Genomic DNA, 23,259 nt, shown 5'->3' on the forward strand with positions numbered 1-23,259 from the left:
TCACAAAACATAAAAACAGTCGTGGATCATCAGGTAACCACACACAGTATTGAGAATCAATGGTTCACTTACTTATGAATGGGGTTATTTTAATAAATTCAGCTATTGTTTTGTCTTGTGAACTAAATGCAAACATCTTTTATGTAAAATATCTTACTCAGGACAGTACTAAACAAAAAATAATGTGCATTCTTTATTATCCCTCTTATTTTACTAAAATAATTCTCTTTTTCACAGATTCTGCAAGGGGTTCACATACTTTTTCATGCCACTGTATATATATAAGAAACATAAATTAAAAATTTATGTATACCTTTTCTATGATACATGGTGTGGATTCTGATCTAAGGAAGAAAGTCATGACTAGAACCCCTTTGATTTCTCAGGATTGAATCCTCCTAATCTCTATGTTGTAATATTGAGGTATGTACTAATGCACACTGATTACGTTTTAGACTCTAAAACCATTTTACTCTGCTAAATCTAGTAGACTAAGGAGAAGGCAGCAGAATATTTCTGAGCTATGTAGCTTTTTATTCTCACTCAAACACAATGAAAGCTCAAGGAATGAATTAGCTGAAGGCAACACTTGCATTTGAAACATTATCTCTTCTTCCTTGAGGCACAGAGCTAAGTTTGGAGGTACTGCCAGTGTACAAATGCCTGGAAATTGCAGCTAGCTAAGCCCTAATGTTAAACCTAATGTCTAGCGTAATAGAAGCTAAAACCCCCAATAAATCTGAATATACCTGTCAGTTTATATTGTCAAGCTGCAGCCTAAAAGGAGAAAACTGACAATATCCACTGGACAAACAAAACTGGACTGGAGTCTTTCATTCTGCTGGGGCTTATTTTTGTGACTCATCCTTCCAAAGAAGCGCACACAGAAAACCAAACAAAAAGCAGCATTTTTTTGTAAGATAAATTGTCTAAAATGTACTATCAAATATGTAGTTTTTCAGAAAATATTAACTAATATTGTACAACATTTAAACTCAAAAAGAGCATTAAATGGAATTGGAGAAAGAGATGTAAAAGTCATCTTCATAAGCATATATGTGTTTTCTTGTGAAATACACAAAATTAATATCTGTTCAGAATTTTGATCTGGTGTCAGGCTCTATAGCTCATCTGTCTGTCACATAAAGACATGATTGATGAGAGTAATAATTTTGTAGGATAAAGCTCTGCTAAAATACATCAATTTATTTTCAAGTGCGTTCCCAATAGATCCACATCTCAAGATTACACCCATTACATGACATGAGTTGTAACTTAATCATCTAGGACTGAGTGCTTGTAACCTTGCCAGGCAGGACATCCTTGACAGTCCCTGGGAAAGGTCGCCGTGATTTTGCCAAGTAAGACATGTTCCTGGATGGAATGTCTTTTGTTGATCCTGGAACAACAATCCTGTCCAAAAACATAGTTCTAACCTTATCCCCACCCCTAAACCTAACCTTACCCATAACTTATCCCTAAAATCAGAGGGAAATGATAGGTGAATAACACTGACGTAGAAGCACCTACCCCTGGTTGTAAGCCTAAACTTGACATTAACTGTAAACCTATCCCTCAGATTGTTTGATTGGAATGTTGTTCCAGGATAAACAAGGATGTTGATCCAGGAACATGTTTTATTTGGTAAAATCACATCCAAACAGGTCTCACATTTTAATGCATTCAGCAGCAAGATTGTAATTGCTCAAACTTCTCTTGACAATTTTTAATGCCTGAACTGAATGTGACTGTGTCTTATTTTAGTGTTGTATATTTTCAGGATTTGTGAAACATTAGAAATGTTTACTCTTCTGTTCTGTATCTGTGTAATGTCATATCCATGGGTGGAACATCAATAAATCTCTTTTATGGGCAATTGGGGTGATACCAAATGTTGTAAAAGAGAAAAGCAGAGATTTAGAGGGAGAAGTAAGGAGAGAAGAGAGGATAGATGAGTTTAATATGAATTTTCCTGGAACGGTACAATTGGCTTATGCTATAAGGTTCCCACTTGTGCATCTGTTTGCCTGTATTTTTTCACTACTTATAATTGATTTGGTGCTGTTTATTATTTGTAAATGTGATAGAAAGTCAGCACATAAATAGGTTAAAATGATTGGCTATTGTAATGTATTTTTAAGTTTATATTAGATCTGATGTCATGCATGCCTTGATGTTGTTTTGGCACTTTATCTAATGGCCAGGAATTATACTTTTATTTATTTTTTATAGTAAGATTTAAGTCAGAAAGGTTTTAAATCAGCCATGCATGCACACTACTTTGTTTTGGCAGCAAAATATGGTGTAGGCTGTGTACAATTTATAGGGATGGATAATATTTCTGAGAATTCAAAAACTAAACATCAGCAATTGTTATTTTCACATGGACTATTTCAACCACTGTCATGAATGTTTGTAAAACATTTTTCATTCCTCTTGAAATCTGTTCTAGGTGCTTAAATTGGTTTTCACTGATCAACTGTCCTCTTAGAGTGTAACAGTGCCCGTCCACTTTTTTTTTTTAGCAGTGTTCATTCCGGAAGTATTTTTTTCCATTAATTTCCCCCAAAGGGATTTCAAAAACATCTTTGTTAAAGCAATCTAAGCCATGAACCAAACCAACCAGTTACAAGGTGAATCATAAAATTATAAACTTTGATTTGAAGCAAAAAAGTAAAATACAAAAATATAAAGGTACAAAACTGTTTTAACGGCTTTAGAAAGAACTACAATCTCATGAAGCATTGCAAACAGCATAAATTAAAAACAGTAGATAAATAAATAAAGAAATATAAAAACTAATATATAATAAAACAATTTTTCAAATATACATTCAAATATTTAAGTATTTTGAGAGCGTAGGGAGACCAATTCGATTACATCATTTGCAGCGCTTCATGGGAGTGGGCAGAGCTAACAAAATCTTTTTCCGTATCGTCTCTCTGATTGGTGGAATTTTCTGTACAGCATCATGGGTAATGTAGTTTTTCATGCCAAATTCTGCTGTTGAACACGATTATTTTATATAGCTGAAATAATGTGGGTTGATGTCTTGTCTCGTGGCTAGTGGCGTTTGGACTGGAGTTTGATCCTTCGTTCAGTGATATAAGCGGGAACCCCCGCAAGCTCTCCCATGTGCTGTGCTGTTTTTACTCTATATCTTTGTTTTAATCAATGGGGGTGCCTCAGGGCTCGAGATTCACAGGGTGTCTGGTGAGGTCCGGTTGGGTAGTTACAGAAATGCCTGGCTCGGTGATCTCATATTGCATAATCGTATTAACTGCTTATCTCCTGAACTGCAACTTTCTTTACCACGTTATTGAGCTCAAATCCCGTCATGCAGTCAATTTCCAGGTTATGGTCAGGTGTAGTGTAGGTTTAGGGGATAGCATTTGTTGTAGCATTGTGTAGGAAATCAGCACTGTAGAATCAGCTGTGGGGAGAATTTTGCGCTGAACTGGATTGGGGGAAAACTTTGCCCATGCGTGTCATGTACCTATCTGTCAATGGGAGGAAGCCATGCCCTATTTTGGAGTTCCCACCCCCAAGGGCGTAGATTTGGTTTCAACATTGGGGGGGTTGAACGTTGGTTTGCTGCCTGTTATTATTATTATTTTTTTTTTTTAATTTTGTTTAGCGTTATTGGATAATTTATTTCTTTTCTTTTCTATCCATCTAATCTATCATAACTTAAGGAAATTTATGTATACTCATAAATTGAGTGATTCTAAAAAGAAATTATGTTAAATATTGAAACCGCCAGTAGGTGGCAACCGTTCCTTAAATCATTCATTCAGCCAATTCATTCAAAAGTCAGATTAATTTAGGAAGAAACCAAACACCGATGTGAGTACTTTAGTCATTGATAATTGCAGACACTATTGAAAAATGAAAACAGACAGTTTTTGGTAACTGGTTACAGTTACACTGATAGTTACGGCTAAATTGCAATTGGATTAGCTAGCTAAAATATATGTGGAGTGTATTACACAATATTCTCATACCTCCTTCTCAGTACATGCTTTATTCTTTTTAACGTCCCTCTTTGACCAGCAGTTTAATATGGCAGGCAGCGGTTCTCTTCATTTTTGGTAATACCCGTGCCTTCTCATTCAAACAGTAGAGCGCCACTCACGTTGTTTTGGTGAAAGTGCGACGCGCATTGGTTGGGCGTTACCAATCGGTTCAATGGAGGGGGAGTATTTTTTTGTCTAATTTATTATGACAAACTCATTTGATTAGAAACAAAATTAGTGTTATAAAATAAACGAATTCTACATATTTTTCATTTGATCTACTATGATTTTCATGTTGAAATTTTGGGGGGGTTACCTCCCCCCCCCATCCCCCCCACAAACTACGCCCCTGCCCACCCCCGTTTGGAGATCTCCAGGCTGCAGTTATACCCTTCTAACACTCAGTGCTGCCGCTTGAACTGAGGCACCTATACAACGATCTGTTACGCCACATCAAAAAAGCGTCAAAATGGCATTGTTTAATTTCGTGATAAAATGGTCAGAATTTTAAAGATGACACTTTGTTTCTTATCGAAAGTAACAAAACACAGAGCTTATTGCGATTATTGGTTGTTAATTCTGGTTAAAAGTAGTTAGGCTACAATGCATTACCGCACACGCACCCCCTGAACTGGAGTGTGTGACTGACTGTATCGTCTGACTGTATGCACCGCACCGTGACGGTTCGGGACGAGTACATACAGTATGTTACACCCCTAATAACATTACATAAATTAATATGTTTGCTGTGTTTGTTTTGTTGTTCAGCCGATCATTTACTAAGCGGAAACTTTAAAGCGGAACTCAGTAAGATTTGCGAAGCTCCCCCTACAGGTTCCTTCAGTGAATCACACTGTCGTAAATACTCCAAGCGCAGCTCTGGACTACAACGACTACAACGCTCACCAGCGCAGTAGTTTTGCAAATACAGTACAAGAAATCTCGATGGAGGTGGGTAATTTTCGAAAGTGTCTTATAAAGTCATAATATATACATTGTTTTTGAATTACCGTAAAGCATTTTGTCACTCTCGCATGAACGTGAACATGAGGCGAGATTGTGTCGGTTCGGTGCAGCTCAACTTGCAAGTGCTGTTTTCTGGCGTAGATGTGCCAGAGGGGGTTAGTGCATGCCTCAATCACACCACTACAAGTCAATTAACCATCGTAAGGACTATTTATGAAGGTAAAAAGGTTTATTAGTTCTGCTTTAAACTGCCCCTTTTATGCTATTTTAAAGGTTCCTAATTTTGGTTTAAATGCATCAAAGGTCAAAAAAACACTTTCATTTTATGATAATATACATTGCATATCATCTCATTTCTCAAAGACTCTAAAATAACTCATCCAAAGACTCAAGGGATAGTTCACCCAAAAATGAAATTGTCATCATTTACTCACCCTCAAGTTGTTCCAAACCTAAACACAAAAGAAGATATTTTGAAGAATGTCAGTAACCAAACAGTTGATGGGCCTCAATTACTTCCATAGTATTATTTTCCATACTATGGATGTCAATGGGGCGTAAATGACTGATGAAACATTAAAGTTTGTAAAACAATCTTACTCCATCCTTTATCAATACTCAAAGTAGTAAGAAAAATCTGCATTAATCTACACAATTTTAGGCACTTTTTTTTTTTTTTTTAATGAACCTAAACAAACAGACAAAGGTTAACTTTCACAAGCCATCACGTATTTGCTCTTAAGTAAGAACGATAAATTTAACACAGGCTTCCGGGTGGTACGTTGGACGATAATGGTATTAATTTTTTTTTCTTAAATTTCACAATTACCACCAATACCGGTATAATGCAACACCTCTAATGACACCATAACAATATTTCAATTTTTAAATATCACGATTATTGCCAATAATATCAATATATTGCGATACCTATAATAAACACGATAAAGCTTTCAGAGCAGTACGTCGACCGCCTACAGCATCTTTTGGGATTTCTAATGGTTCGATTCTCTCAAATCTGCATTCAATGCATCCTCAATATCAATAACAAATCTGGGTATTTTCATGCGTCCTCTGTACTTGCGTTCTTGAGTATTAATGCTGACGTAGAGCGAGAACACAAGTGCCGCATCCGAAAACTTAAGCAGCTGACTTGTTGCCTCACTGCCCTATCAGGCAGTGACTTTGCAGGCAGTATTTACTCACAAACTAAGGCACCTCACGAAACAGACAGATCTCTGAGGCAGGGTAACAGATTAATGATCTACAGCAAAATATAGCGTGATCTTTGGTGATGACTAAACAAATATTTAAGTACTACAACAGTAATTTCTCGCTAGAAATAACATCAAAAGTGGTAAACAATGGTCAAAAACATAAATTTACACACAAACTGACCATCAACTGCAACTTTTAGACGCCATCTTTATTTTTTAGCTCAACTGTCACAGAATGGAAAGCACAGGATTGTGGGATATCAAACACAGCGAAGGATACATCTATACTCCGAAGGCAGCATTTTTCAGTTTTCGGATGCAGCCAAGGACACAAGATTGCTGAAGAACGCATATTGAGAAAAGACCAGTAATAGCTTCAGTTAGCTGGAGACCTACAGCTTCACTGGGTGTATATACAATATAAAACACAAAACTACGTATTTTGAACACCCGTTAGAAAATATATACATCAATAATTATTCATACTTACAGGCTGTGAATATGAGGAGCAAGCTGGTCCAAATAAAGTGATTACTGTCCCATCTTTAACGGAATAACGTTTTGCAAATCCCGCATTGACATGGTTAAATGGTTATATACAGCTATTGTATCGCTGTGATAATTTCAACCACTGACTCTTCACATCATCCTTTGGAAGTGTATACAAAGAGAATTGGATTTTAAAGTGAAGGAAACGTCTTCTGGACATGTACACAACAGAACCAGCTGCAGTGTTTGAGGGCGTGTCATAGTTGACGTTGTTCCCGTGCAGCCAATGAAGGCCATAGGTTGACAATTATGCAAATGTAGAATGTTACGTATGAATGTTACGGAAGTGAGCCGGGAATTACTGATCGTTTCGGCAGTTCAGAATCGATTCTTTCTTTTTGGACAATAACTTTATCATGCACTTTGATCTTTAAAACTTTGCAGACCTTTTACATTCACAAACAGCTGTAGGCTGGCTATTACCAAAGACTATAGTATAACACAAGACGAGTTACTCATATTGTTTTGAATGGGAGAAAAGTGCAATGCGCAATATGGCGGAATAAGTCTCACCTTCTAAATAAAGGCCACAGAACACACCAAGCCAATGCCGATGAACTAGTGGCGACGAAAGCATACTGCGAGGTTGGCTCACGTCAGCAGTGTCTGTGTCCAAAGTTGCCCTGACACACCAAACCAACGCTAAACAGCCGACGGCCAAGTAGCACGTCCATTCTGTGCCTGCGCAAGATGAAATGCCTTTCCGTACCAGCAGGTCGCAGTATCTGAACAGCCAATCAGAATGATCAGATGGCCCGACGGACCGACGAGCTCCGACGGCGATTCAACATTTCGAATCGGCTGAAAAAAAGCCGAAGAGGACCAACTTCAGCCAACGGTGCGGAACACACTGAGAAAACTGGAAGAAAAACTGCCTGAAGGCCGACCATCGGCTTGGTGCGTTCCAGCGAGCCAACTGCCAAGATTGGTAAAGTCATCGTGTCACTGTAGCGGCCATTATAGAAGCTAAGGTTTCTAAACAGTGAAGCGCGCCTCCGAAATGAGACGCAGCCTGAAAAATACAAAAAAAAAAAAAAAAATTGTCATGATGCGAGCGTTTAGAAACAAAATTTGTGAGACAGTTGTTGTCAGATTTCATTCCTGATTTCAAATATGAAATTGAATTGAAAACTTGGCAAACAGCTTTGGAGAATTTGATGTTTCCCCATTCAGAGAGATAGGAGCTGCACTTGGCGTTTCAAAGATGGCCGCCGAGTGAAATGACTTGTCTTAAAGGGACTTTTGCTATTACACACTGCATAAAAGCGAATATCTGAAAAAGCATAATAGGGGCACTTTAAATAATAGAATAATAATATTAAGAATAATAATCTACAAATAAGATTAAATTATGATATCTATTGTCGATCTTATAGTGCCCGCCTGCCTGTCATGTTATCATTGTTTTGATTGGCTGATTGCTCTGTCTCTCACGTTCTGTTCGCCTGTCAATAATACTTGTCTCCAACATCAACAATTTTCTTCAGTTGTTAATCGAAGTGAACACGGAATTAACTTATAAGGTGCACCTCAATGTGACCTGAATGTGACCATCACCTGTAATGTTTAACCTACCATTGATTTACCAATCGAAACAACAGTTCATGATTACGGCTCTGAGACTGTTAGTTAATAAATAAAACAAAAGAAATAAAGGTGGTGAAACTGTTGTGTTTGACAGGATTAAGTGAACATGATGCGACTATAGTGAATTTCCGTTAAGTACTCCATTTAGTAAAAACACATACATGAAATATATTCGTTTCTGTATCATTGTACTTTTTAAAGAAGACTTAAAATAACTTTAATCAGAGCTTTACAAAACACCCAAACACTCGCATGAAAACTCTCTAAGCTCGAGCGGCTCAGCTCTGCCTCCCCCTTTTGTTCACCAGAGGAACAGCAGGAAATTTTGATCTCCTGTCTATCAAGATGCTGTGCGAACACACCGCTGCGCTTACTCAACTAAACCTGCGTCAAAAAGAATGGAGAATATTTCGTGTTTTTCCGTGGATACTCGACCATTTCCGTTGGTGCTCGACCCACACCTATGGTAATTATTTATAGCTAAAGTCTATAATAACATAATAAAATCAAATGGCTTATCTAGCTTCATGTTTGAAAAAGATGTGGCTTTCATTCACATTGTCAGGCATCACTCTTGAATCAGTACATCTATCCTAAAGAGGGTGCTATTGCTCAGCTTATACATATAACATAAAATGAATTTAATGTAGCCTATATTTACCATTATATATACTAGTGTATATATGAGTAAATATACATTAATTGCAAATTAATTTAATGAATTATATATATATATAGTTCAGACTGGAGTGAGGTATATATATATACTTTACATATACATTTATATATGTATGTATAAATGTATGTGTATAAGTAAATATACATGCATTTCATGTTGTATTTAATAATAATATTTCTACAGACATTACATTTCAACTGTATTCAACATACATTTTGTTTGAACTTTATCAGTTTATGTGTGTTTCAATGTATTATTGGCTGCCAATATTGTTTTTGTTTGTGGCAAAGTGCTCAAGAGGGTGTATCAGAGGCCAGCCAAATTATTAATAGCATGGAAGTATTTATAGGTTTGTTTACTGAGCGACCAGACTGTCCATCTAAGTCATATTAAAAATACATAAGGGCATCTCTCTCTCTCGCTCTCTCTCTCTCTCACACACACACACACACACACACACACAAGCTTATACGACTGGTAAATAAATTCCACAAATAAACATAGGTCAAAGATATTACATTATTGTGACAGATGATATCTTAAGTTTTATTTTAATAAGCATCGAAACACCCTTTTTTATAGACTAAACAAAGGAACCTGAGACACTAACTGAAAAATCCAGAAAGTACTGCCATGTTCCACCAGTTCATGAGCGAGGAGCTTGGTGCACCTTTTAAAATGAAGCTATATTAGATGCAATTCTAATAATTTGTAGGGTCACTGAACTGCAGTCTTTAAAGTTTTTGTATTTGGTCCCCACAATGTAGACAAAACCTGACCCACACACACATTTATCTGTCCTGTACAGAAAAAAAATAGTGAAAAGTACAAGGTTGTAAAGGTCAGTGATGAAATGGGATTTCACAGTTGACAGTAGATGTTTTATGTTTCTCCTTGTACATTGAAGGCCAAATGTCCAACTATAAGGTGACTAATTACAATAATTCTACCAAAACTGGAAAACTATCAACTCTTAAGATTGATTAGCCATTGCTGCTTCATAGAATTGAATCAAATCTTTTTATTGTCACTTAAAAATCAACAAACAGTATGGTACAAAACAAACACACTGAAATAAATGAAAAAGACAGGCACATCATATATGGGGGACAGTGTTACACTTTATAAATTATTTTACACCTTGTCAAATGTTCACTCAAGACTCAAAGCAAGTCTTTAGTCAAATGTGTAGTGGCCTTTTTTAACATTATTTTGCAAATATTTATACATAATATATGATGGTTCTAAAACATATACTGACATATGAAATAATGACACTGGCATTTCAAATATACAGTAATATAAGACATAATGTTGTCAGGTACCAGCCTGTTGAACAAATGTGGAGGATGACTCTGTATTACCAGGTGCACACATAAACATTGCAGTCACAGAATCCAACACTGTCTTTCTGGGGTTTTTTTCTGTAATTTTCATCAGCATATTCTTGTATTTCTAAATTAATAACAATTAGAGATACCGAAAATGCTGAGGTATGTCTTAAAATCAAATGTGGCTGAAGTAAATACATTTCAAAATAAAGCCTTTCTCTACCAGGTGAAACTGATTGTGTCACTTTGGTATTACATACAATAAAAGGAGATGATATGCAGGAAGGCTGTTGCAAATAAAAAAAGAGGTGACAAAAAGTAGGAAAATAATGTGCAGTTACTGACTATTTAAAAGAGTGCATTAAAGTGCATTTCCTCTTTGTTTCAAGTCCTTGTCACTCCAGAAATAATGAAAGAAATCTTTGGATCTGGATGGTGCAGTAAAAAGCCCTATTCACACATCCTATAATTCTCTGCAGCCTTCAATCAGAAATGTTCTCATTAATGGAAACTATTGTATATATTAACAGTTGGTGATATCCATGTACAACTCAGCGAGACCATTCATCTCAGAAAGTAAAGCAACAATTCAAGTGATCAAGGTCTACAAAAAAGCATCTGTGTCCAGTAAACAATCTACTGAATATACTATTCGCAAACAATTTCTGATATCAATATAAGCCTCAAAAATGAGGCCGCCTTTATAAGCATCTAAGAAAAAATAATACACCCTCTCAAAAATGACAGGGTTTGTGGGAAATGTATAAAAAAATATATATATCATATTGAACCAAAGAAAAAGTTTGGCACCATGAGAAGTCACCTGGCAAAATATCAGTCTAATCACCAGGTATGAAAACTGTAAGAAAAGGAAGACAAGCTTCTACGTTCAACAGAATGTTAAGGCCAAGTTCAGTTTTAGACCTTGGAAATATTTTTCATGCCACAGAGGCTACTTTGTCACAATCAAGAGTGTGCCTTTGCTGCGAAGTGTTGATGTCTTCTTCTGGAGAAGAATCTCCTTCCTCCATCGTCCTGTTCCAGCAAGTCAGCGTGGCCAAGAACAGAAACAAACCAGACACTAAAACACAAGTGCCACTTATGTAGAACGCCAGGTCATATGACTGAGTCCAGTCGAAGAACCAACCTATAAGAAAAGAAAATGGAGACGACATCAGTAAAAGAGCAGGGTAGTTTGAAAACTACCTGTGGTGAGATATCACTTTATTGGTGGAGCCAACCAAGAAAATATATTTGCTTTTTTCTTTATTACTCATCTTGTGTTGATTATTCTTACTTGTGAAGAATATTCTTACCTACAACAGGTGGCCCAAGCGTGATTCCAAACCCTCCGAAGCACATGAGAATGCCATGAGCATGACTGAGTCGTTCCATGCCCACTATCTTGGTAGTGATGTAGGACGTGAGAGACCAGTTCCCTGAGAAAAATCCAACCATGGCCGACAAAACTTGCAGAGCCAGGTAGCTCTTAGACACTGGGATGAGCAGCAGAGTCAAACCTGTGCCTGTCAGCGTCAGGGCATACAGGTACAGGCTGTTTACCCATCGCATGTCTGCCAGCACACCCAGGACCAGCTTACCAATGCCAGTTGTCATTGCAACGATTGAGACGAGGGGTATTAGTGCAATCCCATCGATAAGCCCCTCGCTCTGGGCTACGTCCTCCATGAAGAGAACAGGTGGGAATGCCCCTAAGCTGAACAAAAAAATGGCAATGCAGAAAGCCATGAAGACACGGTCCTGTAGGAGCTCTATAGTCTCGGACATGTACCGTCTATAGGGACGCATACACTTCTTAATGGCTCGTGCTACTATTGAACAGGACAATATCCTGCCATTTCTTTCCCCTTCACTCTCTTGCAGCTCTGTGGATTCCTTGGTGATCAACAGCTTAATGGCGGCTATGTTATTGGCCGAGCCGGGTGTGGTTTTGAGATCTGAGCCAGAGTCAATGATAATGGCAGTTGGTTTGGTGTAGAGTGGTTCTGGTTCCTCTGTACGCTGTAGAGCAGCTCTCTGTTTTAGGTAGTAACCAGGTAAGTTCATAGGTCGCATTGGCCCAGCACATGCCATCAGGTTGAGCGCCAGCGCTCCAACGATAAGCAGGCAGCCCTCCAATCCAAACAACTCAATGAGCTCATTCTGGAGTGTGGCGTAAGTGAACCCACCCACACTTGTACCTGAGAAGAATGAAAAGAAATATCATCTGACCCATTCTGAAAAATCATCTAAAAGTAGAACATAACTATACAGAATCTACTGAATCTGTGAATCTTTTTTTTTTTTTTTTGCTATCTGCTCCACATCTAATCAAAGTTTAAAAAACTCTTTATGCATTTATTTTCCACTAAATTTGCCAAAGCAAAAAATGATTTGATACAAATTAAGGTATCAATGAAATATTATTATATATGGGCTCTTGCCTCAAGGCTTGAAGATGTCCTCCCCAATATTGTTTCCAATGATCAAACAAGGTTTATAAAGAATTGCCGAACTTTTTTCAATATCCGCTGTTTACTTAATGTTCTATATTCTGAGCAACAAGCTATTCCACTGTGAGTGTTTGGTCTCTTTAGAAGGCATTTGATAGGGTTGAGTAGGAGTACCATTTTTTAGTTTTGAAAAAAATTGGATATGGCCGATTAAATTATTACTGTATATAGTGCTCCTTCTGCAGTAGTCCTGACCAATATTCTGTACTCTAGACCATTTAATTTGTACCATGGGATTCAACTGGGCTGTCCTTTAAGCCCATTATTATTCGCTTTAGCCATTGAGCCTTAAGCAATTGCTCTAGTCAGCAGATTACTGGAGTTACCAGTGGTGATGTAGAGCATAAGGTAACTTTATATGCAGACAATCTATTGCTTTTTATTTAGAATCCTCAGACTTTTTTACCCACTGCCCTAACAACACTGAAGATTTGAACTCAGTTAAAGGGATAGTTCACCCAAAAATGAAAATTTGATGTTTATCTGCTTACCCCCAGTACATCCAAGATGTAGGTGAATTTGTTTCTTCAGTCGAACGCAAATTATGATTTTTAACTGCAAACGCTGCCGTCTGTCAGTCAAATAATAGCAGTGGATAGGAACTTCAACTATAACAGTAAATAAAACTTGCTTAGACAAATCAAAATTAAACCCTGCGGCTCGTGACGACACATTGATGTCCGAAGACACGAAACGATCGGTTTGTGTGAGAAACCGAACAGTATTTATATAATTTTTTACCTCTAATACACCACTATGTCAAACTCCATTCAGCTTCCTGCTAGTGAGGTCAAAAAACGCGTTCTGGTGACGGAAGTGATGTCTCGCCCATATACTTCAATGAGTGCGAGACATCACTTCCGTTGTCAGAGCGCGATCTGACCTCACTAGCCGGAAGCTGAACGGAGTTGGACATAGTGGTGTATTAGAGGTAAAAAATTATATAAATACTGTTCGGTTTCTCACACAAACCGATCGTTTCGTGTCTTAGGACATTAATGTGTCGTCACGAGCCGCAGGGTTTAATTTGGATTTGTCTAAGCAAGGTTTATTCACTCTTATAGATGAAGTTCCCATCAACCGCCATTATTTGACTGACAGACGGCAGCGGTTGCAGTTAAAAATCATCATTTGTGATCGACTGAAGAAAAAAAGTCACCTACATCTTGGATGCACTGGGGGTAAGCAGATAAACATCAAATTTTCATTTTTGGGTGAACTATCCCTTTAAGAAAATAATTTGGCTTTCAGGATTTTCCTCTCTTCTTAGCCCTATTGCTCGTAATTACTTTTTTTTGCCTTCGATGCAGGATAGATCATTTAAGAGTTGGTCTGACAAAGGGATAAAATGTTTCAAAGACTTATTTAAAGACAATGCTTCCTTTGAAAGAGGGATTGCTCAATCTGATTTGTGTTGAAAAACAAATAATACTAAAAAAACTTTGAGAGAGAAAATATCAAAATACACATTTCATTCCATAAAGGGCAGTTACATTCAAAGAGTTTAAAGGCCCCACCTGTGGTAACAATGCCCAGTGCTAGGCCACGCCTCTTGTCAAAGTATTGGCAGGTTATGGTCAATGTGGCAGCATAGACAAGTCCGCAGCCCATGCCTTAAACAAAAAAACATGAATGTAGCATTTCATAACTATATTTAAACATTTAAAATCTCTGCAACTATATCTTTAATGTCAATTATATATACGCACACACACATGCACTAAAGGCCTTGTCGCCATTGTTTTTTATAGAATAGAATAGAATAAAGATACCCTAAAAAAACAGTACGTAAACACTGAGTATATTAACTCTGGTGTAAGTAAAGTAACACCACTGAACTGAATATGCAATGGTATTTGTGGATAGTACATTTCTGTGTGTGTGTGTGTTCAGAGGAGGGGTCGGCACTGTAAACAGTGATGGTACCATGGTTTCAAATTCTAAACTGTCAGTGAATGTTATATTATCATAAAAGCAACCCTGTCACAAACACTCCAACATATGCATCTGACATAAGCAAACTATTTAGCACTTACTATCAATCATACACACAAACACATACATCATACACACATCACTCTCGACCAATACACAGAACCTGATTTCAGAAAGTGCAACATGTTCCTAGATCAACATCCTTTTTTATCCTGGAACAACATTCCAATCAACCAGTCAGATTTGAGGGACAAGTTTACAGTTTATGTCAAGTTCAGGCTTACAACCAGGGGTAAGTGCTTCTACATCAGTGTTATTCAGCTATAATTTCCCTCTGATTTTAGTGATAACTTACGAGTAGTGTTAGGTTTAGGGGTAGGGATATGGTTAGCATAAAATTTTCGAAGAGCAATGTTGTTCCAGGATCAACAAAATATGTTGACCCAGGAACGTGTCTAACTCTGCAAAGTCAGGATGTGCCTACTAATACAGGGCATTCACACGTAGACTCACATGTTCACATAAGCTTTGAAGGTCAAAAAGCAGACACAAACACATCTGTTTCTCAATACCAGCATTCAATCAATGCTAATGATGCTTTCATTTTCTTACCGACGACAATGCCATAGGAGAAGATGAGAAAAGAGACACTCGGAGCAAAAGCGCTCAGCATCAGACCGCCGGCCACCATCACACCGCTGAAGACAGTAACTGGCCGTGCACCGAAATTATCCACACAGGCACTGCACACCGGGCCTACAAAGAGAGACACAGGAACAGAATCTTACTGAATGCAAACAACACAAAAAAATCTGATAAAGGATCTACAAAGAAAAACAAAGCACAATGGAGTTAAGCTGCTGTGCTGTAGCAGCACACAATTGAATGTCTTTGCCTTCCACACAGACTTTTATTTTTGATGCTTGTTATTTGTACTCTTATTTTTTTTATTTGGTCTTGAATTATTGTATCACTGAATGTATGTTATTTACCTTGCAGTTATTTTAATTATACACTATTTTCAGTGTAGGCACCAATGCATAGGCAACACAAATGCACCTTAAGCTTGCCAATAAAAGCTTAAAGGTGCCCTAGATTCAAAAATGGAATTTACCTCAGCATAGTTGTATAACAAGGGTTCAGTACATGGAAATGACATACAGTGAGTCTCAAACTCCATTGTTTCCTCCTTCTTATATAAATCTCATTTGTTTAAAAGACCTCCGAAGAACAGGCGAATCTCAACATAACACCGACTGTTACGTAACAGTCGGGGTGTACGCCCCAATATTTGCATGTGCCAGCCCATGATCGATGCATTACACAAGGGCAGCCAGTATTAATGTCTGGATGTGCACAGCTGAATCAACAGACTAGGTAAGCAAGCAAGGACAATAGCGAAAAATGGCAGATGGAGCAATAATAACTGACATGATCCATGATAACATGGTATTTTTAGTGATATTTGTGAATTGTCTTTCTAAATGTTTCGTTAGCATGTTGCTAATGTACTGTTAAATGTGGTTAAAAGTTACCATCGTTTCTTACTGTATTCACGGAGACAAGACTGTCGTTATTTTCATTTTTTAAACACTTGCAGTCTGTATAATGCATAAACACAACTTCATTCTTTATAAATCTCTCCAACAGTGTAGCATTAGCCGTTAGCCACGGAGCACAATCAATGCAGAATCAAATGTAAACATTCAAATAAATACCATACTTATGCGATTAGACATGTTGCATGACGAACACTTTGTAAAGATCCATTTTGAGGGTTATATTAGCTGTTTATAGCTGTTTAAGGCAAACACGAGCTCCGCGGGCAGAGAGCACGAGATTTAAAGGGGCCGCACTGCATAAATCGGCGCGTTTATAATGATGCCCCAAAATAGGCAGTTAAAAAAATGTATTTAAAAAAAAAAACTATGGGGTATTTTGAGCTGAAACTTCACAGACACATTCAGGGGACACCTAAGACTTATATTAAATCTTTTGAAAACATGTTCTTGGGCACCTTTAACCTGAAAACTAAATTATTGGTAACACGTTATAAGACCCCTCACAGGATGTACAGCCCTTCTGTCCTATTAATCTGTAAAGGGCACCCTCATTCAATCTCTGTATTAACATATACTAAAATAGACACTCTTAAACTTAAGTAGTGAAGTGAATGTGTTTTTCTATCTATCTATGATTAGAAATAACAAATGACTCAGCACTGTGTTGTTCCTAATATGGCCAAAATGTCTGAACAGTGTGTGTTTGTGCCATCCACACTAAATAATTTCCCTGTCTTTATTTTGATGGGGCATTAAGTTTTGTACTGTCTGGTATGGGATACTTTATATCCCCTAACATCGCTGCCAAATGCCCTCAAACACACTTACGATTACAAAAACACCAGCCAATCGAATGTTGACCTACACTACACTAGTTTCAGATGACCAGCTTTATCAGTATGAATGGACAACTCAAAGCTGAATCAAAACCACCCAACCCATAATAACCAATACTCTATCCAACATAATGAGAAATTAAACTATAAAATAGCCAATGGAAAGGGCAACTATCTGCTGTTTTCCCCATAGCTCTTTCCCAGAGTGTGTCTAATCAGGAATTATTCAGAGAATCTTTGACATCTAGACAGTACTGATGTGTGTGTGTGTGTGTGTGTGTGTGTGTGTGTGTGTGTGTGTGTGTGTGTGTGTGTGTGTGTGTGTGTGTGTGTGTGTGTGTTTCACAGGCCATAAACAACTCTCCACTTCTGAATCAGCATGACCAGGGCACACAAACACATGCTCATGTCCTCACATACACACCCATGTCCCTGCCAGTTCTGTCCAGTCAAGACTTTCCTTCTCATGACGATAGACTACACAGCTATGTCTGTAAACAAAACCTGACACCTCCAAAACCCAAACATGCACAGACACATTTACACTCACACGCATTCAGTCGCTGTGAACTTTTACTGTAGCTCATGAAAGTTGAGAGAGGGTTGTCTTTCTTGTCTTCAGAACACAATGTTTTCCCCATCCGTTTTATGTTATAAGAGAGCTCTTTGTTAGCATTCCCATTAATGTCAGTAACTGCAAACTCTTCACGAATGGTAAAGCAATGTTACTGTAAAAAAATAATTGACAGCTTAACTTAAAAGGCATCATTTGATAACCAGATTATGGCATTTACCACCAGGGGCTAACTTGCAAACCAGCCAAACTTAGACTGCTTGACCATGTTTCTATCTTTCTGCCATTTTCTCTCTCTCTCTTGTAGGTAAAGTTTAGAAGATGTTCTTCTGTCCATTTGACACCTGCAACGCAGACAGCAATGACCTACTAATATAAACATCTGCACTGTAAACAAGTAGATAATTACTCTATCTGTCAGCATGTCTTTTCATGGGACAGGGGATTAGAACAATGAGTCAGCATGCTATGTGAATAAAGAGCCATGCTGTATTTTAGTGTGTGTGATTTCTATGTCCGATTAAACAAAGAAACAGGTTTGAGCTATATACTTTAGCTCTTGAATTATCTTAAGATTTTTTTTGGCTTGTTTTCCATTTCAGATAGGTAAAGAATATTAAAACAACATATTTTAGTTGAGAAGAAATTGCATGAAATATTACAGATAAAAAAAAAAACAAAGAAAATAATATTTGCCAATAGAAGAAAAAATAAAAGTGAAACTTATATTACAAAATTTGGCTTGCTGAGTTAAAAAACAAACAAACAAACAAAAAAAAAGCTAGGAAGTGAGAACCCATTTGTCAGCATGTGTTATAATGTGCATTACATAACAGCAAAGGGACTCTTTCTGTTTGCACATGCTGCTTTTTATTAGGAAACCTGTTCACTTTCTTTATCTCCCTCTTTCTCTCTCTCACACACACTGGTTTCCATGTTTTATGGAGACTTTCCATAGACATAATGCTTTTTATACTGTAGAAACTGTATAGTCTATCCCCTAACCATACCCACCAAAGAAAACTCTCTGCATTTTCAAACAAAACTTCATTTCGTATGGTTTATAAGCTGTTTTCCTCATGGGGACCAAAAAATGCCAAAGTCAAAAACTACTTGTGGGGACATTTGGTAACATGGAAAACCAGGTATACACACACACACACACACACAAGAGAGAAATGATCAGTTGTACTCACTGGTGATGAGTGCCACACCAGACACCATAGATCCGACCCACGCCGTCATGCCTTTTCCTTCCTGGAAGGCACTGAGCCACTCGGGGTACAACACCCCAACAGACTGGGGGGATCCTAATGACAGGAACTGGGCCATGAAGGAGGCCAACACAATCATCCATCCCCATCCACCATCCAATGCACCCTCACCCTTTACAGCACCCATTCTCAGCACTGATCTTACACTGACTTCACACAGGGGCCTGCAGAAAGAAATTGTGAAACATATGATAATAGCCTAGGAAGGTGTCACAAGTCAAGCAGTGACAGCAGTGTGACATACTATAATTTATGCAAAACTAATTTAAATAATATTCTTGCAGGAATTCTATATGTATTGCAATACCCTATTTAATTTTGATATACAAATACCTTTTTAGGCAATAACTTTATACAAAAAAAAGCTAAAATGTAATTAAAATTAGTTGGCAAGTTACTGCACCTACAACGTCCACTTTTGCATTTTCAAATAAATCTTAAAGTCCATATAATGTAGTTCAGGTGAATGTTATTTGTCAACTCGAACAAGATGAGAAAATTAAAAAAATTTAAAAGCTGTGATACTTACGGCAGGTGGATGTTGCTCTTGCTTGCAGAGAGCGGTGTGCTGAACCGCTCGTGCCTGGTAAACCAGGCCAGTCTCACGTGATTCTTTGCTGAATACCTTCTCGAGATCAGCAACGCGCGCCGCAAAGTTTTAAACGCTTCTGGATACAGACCACACCTCGAAGGTGGAGAGACCACAGACCGGACTGCCTTCTTATCGCCCTGTTTTCTTTATATTCGTCCATAACATAGATAAAATCCTGCAGTCGCGAGGAGAACTGGTGCCGTTTGGAGCGCGCGGATGCATCTTTCTCTCTCCGGCGCGCGCAGAGCGGTGCAACGGAAGAGTGCTGAAGTTTCTCATTTTCTCAACACGCGCCCTTCTATCTCGTGAAATAACTAACCGGTTTGAAGCTGTTTTCACCGGCCAGACTTGTGAGATCAACTGTACGATCAACTGGCAAGAAGAGCGATTGAGTCTAGTATTTTATATCGCGTCCCAGGATGCTGGTATAATAATTATTATTATTATTGTTATGTAAATTAACATTTTAAAATAAAAAAAATACAATTAATTATAATACATTATTAATATAGCATAGCATCAATATTATAAAACTACATTCCCTATGCTGAAAGTGAAACATCAGCTCCTTATAGTTCATGAAGTATAGGCCTACAACTGAGACTCTCTGGACATATATCATATCACATACATATTCTGCAATTTTAAATTACTTTTTTATTATTTATATTACTATTTTATATAAACTTATATTATAAAGGGAAAATTATGAATAAAGAACTGTCTTTAGAGTAAATCTTTGGACATCTGAATTCATGTCAAGGTTATGTCTAATGTCATCTCTAAAGTAATGTGCACATTTTTAAAATAAAAATCCTGCACCTGCTTGTGTGATGAGCACACTCATTTTCATTATAATCTATAGGAGTTTGGCATCACAAAAGGTTTGGACCACTATGTTACTATAACTCACTTATTTGTAGGCAGTACATATAATGAAATCTGTTTGATGCCAGAGCTATTATAAGTTATTGAAGGACATGTTTACACTGGCTCCTAGAGAAAACTTCATAGGACTAGACTTCTGTTAGGACTAGATTAAAAACTTCTTCCCACCATTCTGTCTCTCCTCTCTGGGTGGTCGGCTGAACTTTTGTGCTGGGTGAGTGCGTGAGGGTTAGACGGCTTGGGCTTTAAGCCCACCGAGATCCTGTTCCTGCCTTATGCTTGTACTCGTTCCCACACACACATAAAACGAGAAGTACAGTCTTCCCCCACCCTGACTCTGTAATCCTCTCTGACATGAAAAGAGAGGGAACAAAAAAGACAGAACAGAACAGTTAATTGCATTTGCCTCATATCACCTTTTTGGACAACATCTCTTATTATGCAGCGTGACTGCAGCCCGCAGAGATCTGGGAAGCCAATGGGATACTTCTGGAAGGAACATGTGCTTGGCTCTAGATTACATTTGGATTAAAAAATATTCTTAATAAGAAAACACAGCACTTGACATGATGGACAGAGCATCTGTACCAGTCCAAACACACCTAATTAAGTCTATTAATACTGTTTTGCACAGTTAGGAATTATAGCAAATTCATCAGTCATCTATGAAACAAGTATTTTGTTTTAAATACTTGAATGTACTTGCCGTTACTATCAATTCTACCAACGCTTCTTGGCAATCTCTCAAAACTTCACAAGTAGCCACTTGGGATGCTTTTCCAACAATCTTGAAGTAGCTAGTTCCCATGCATTCTAGTCTTTCAGTTGTTTTTCCTTCCCTCTCTGGCCCATTTTTTCTTTTTAGCCAAAATCAAGTCAAGTCACCTTTATTTTATATAGCGCTTTATACAATAAAGGTTGTTTCAAAGCAAATTTACAATGATAACAGGAAAATGAAGCTGAAGTCAGTTCAGTGTGTTGATGCAGTTCCATTGTAAAGCAGATATTGTTGAATATTAAAGCTGCTGTCCATAACTTTTTTTTTTTTTTGGTTAAAAATGATCAAAATCAATTTTTGAGCAAGTACATAACCAGTTAGTGTTCAAAACGATCTCCTTACCTTAGCCCGATTCACAACGGTAAGCTTGTAACAGTGTTTTGTAATTTGGGTGGTACTGGTGGGTTTCCGCGGGAAATTCGAGCATGTCACCGTTTGTCTTTGCGTCACGTCTGTATACATAAAGAAGGAGTCCCAGCTAACTAGGCTATATAGCATGTGAGGCAGATCTAAATATTTAATTATATATATATATATATATATATATATATATATATATATATATATATATATATATATATATATATATTTATTTATTTATAGCCTTAAACTTATCATTTTGATAGTGGATTGTATATGACGAATTAACGTAGTGATTTTACTGTACAGAAATTGAAATCTACAGGTAACGCTAATACACACTAAATACACAGTCACGCAATGCTGATGTTGTTAACATTAACAATTTGAGACTAAAGTATAACAATAATAATAATTTGCACAGTTTGACATGATAAACGATCGTTAGATTTATTCACCATTGTCAGCGCGATTTACTGTAATGTTTTTTTTTTTCACTCAGTCAGAACAAAAGTGACATTCTCCAGTGAAAATTCTTATTTTGGTCATACTTCCAAGACTACAATCTGTGATTCCAAAGTATTATCCACACCGTTGCGGTGACTGACAGCAAACATTAGATTAATCCGCAAACATTAGATTCATCCGCGCTGAGGTGCCGTGCCGATACACAACCCACATAAAGATGATAATTCTGCAAATAAATGCAATTGCAGGTCTCAAACAGAGATGGCGACAAAGAGGCAAAATTACGGACCGTAGCTTTAAGTGTCCCCAACTAAGCAAGTCAGGGGCAACAGGGGCAAAGAACCCAAACTCCATCAGGTGACAGAATGGAGAAAAAAGGCTCAGTCGGGAGGCCAGTTCTCCGAAAGAACGGTGTGATTATGAAATTAAATATTTAATAATAATAAATTCATAGAAAAACTATTTATATTTGTCAACAAAACTACAAAGGTCTTTAAGATCATAAGAAATGTTAAAAAGTCGAGTGTGTCCAAACTTTTGACTGCTACAGTACATAGCTTTAAGTTTATTGATGTTTCTCCACAAGAGGGTCAGAGCAGACTCATGAAATTGCTTTTGGTTTAATTTTGTTTTGTTTGCTGTCATTTTAATTAATATTGAATGCCATTCTTATTAAAAGCTTTTTTTTTTTTTTTTTAAAGAAGTTTTTCTTGGAAACCAAGATTTGTCCCATTTCAGAGGAAGTGTAATGAGAGCAGCATCAAACCTGTGCTGTGGAATTAGAGGAAATTGGTTAAACAAAAGCTGTGAGTGTGACATGATCTCCTGTTTTCTATGACTTTTCGCTTCCTCTTTCAAGAGTGCTGACTCAAGAGTTTTTCAACTTGACTAGCATGGCAGGAGAACACAAACCTTGGGCGACCTCTGCGATATCCCGTCACCCCCTCCCCTCATACTCTGTTATTGACTTGCTTACACATACAGCATCTCCTGATGTTTGCAGTCTTGCTTTGCCATTCCATTCATATCCCTAAACAGGTCAGCAGCAGATCATATTATAATTTTTTTTTTATTATTATATTTTAATTGTATTATAATTATTATTCACGTTCTCCGTGATTAGTACCAGAATTA

The 23,259-nt window shown here is 37.4% G+C and overlaps 1 protein-coding gene across 1 annotated transcript; it reads right to left on the minus strand.

The window, feature by feature from the left end:
* Positions 1–9,723: 9,723 nt before the first annotated feature.
* Positions 9,724–19,992, minus strand: slc16a9a (solute carrier family 16 member 9a). Its single transcript, XM_067367481.1, has 6 exons — positions 19,569–19,992; positions 18,962–19,203; positions 15,406–15,549; positions 14,376–14,471; positions 11,662–12,546; positions 9,724–11,492 (listed from the first exon to the last, which is right to left on the minus strand). The coding sequence occupies exons 2-6, from the start codon at positions 19,164–19,166 to the stop codon at positions 11,284–11,286; spliced, it is 1,539 nt and encodes a 512-aa protein (XP_067223582.1). The 5' UTR covers positions 19,167–19,203; positions 19,569–19,992; the 3' UTR covers positions 9,724–11,283.
* Between the last annotated feature and the right edge of the window lie 3,267 nt (positions 19,993–23,259).

The sequence above is a fragment of the Chanodichthys erythropterus genome, chromosome 18 (genome assembly GCF_024489055.1).
Source record: "Chanodichthys erythropterus isolate Z2021 chromosome 18, ASM2448905v1, whole genome shotgun sequence".
In the NCBI taxonomy this organism is placed as follows: domain Eukaryota; kingdom Metazoa; phylum Chordata; class Actinopteri; order Cypriniformes; family Xenocyprididae; genus Chanodichthys; species Chanodichthys erythropterus.

Excerpts from the sequence above, each read along its gene's own strand:
- slc16a9a (XM_067367481.1), bottom strand. The coding sequence starts at position 19,166 with ATGGGTGCTGTAAAGGGTGAGGGTGCATTGGATGGTGGATGGGGATGG. Across the intron at positions 14,472-15,405 it reads CTCCTATGGCATTGTCGTCG|GCATGGGCTGCGGACTTGTC; the intron begins GTAAGAAAATGA and ends TTTTTGTTTAAG. Across the intron at positions 12,547-14,375 it reads ACTGGGCATTGTTACCACAG|GTACAAGTGTGGGTGGGTTC; the intron begins GTGGGGCCTTTA and ends CATTCTTCTCAG.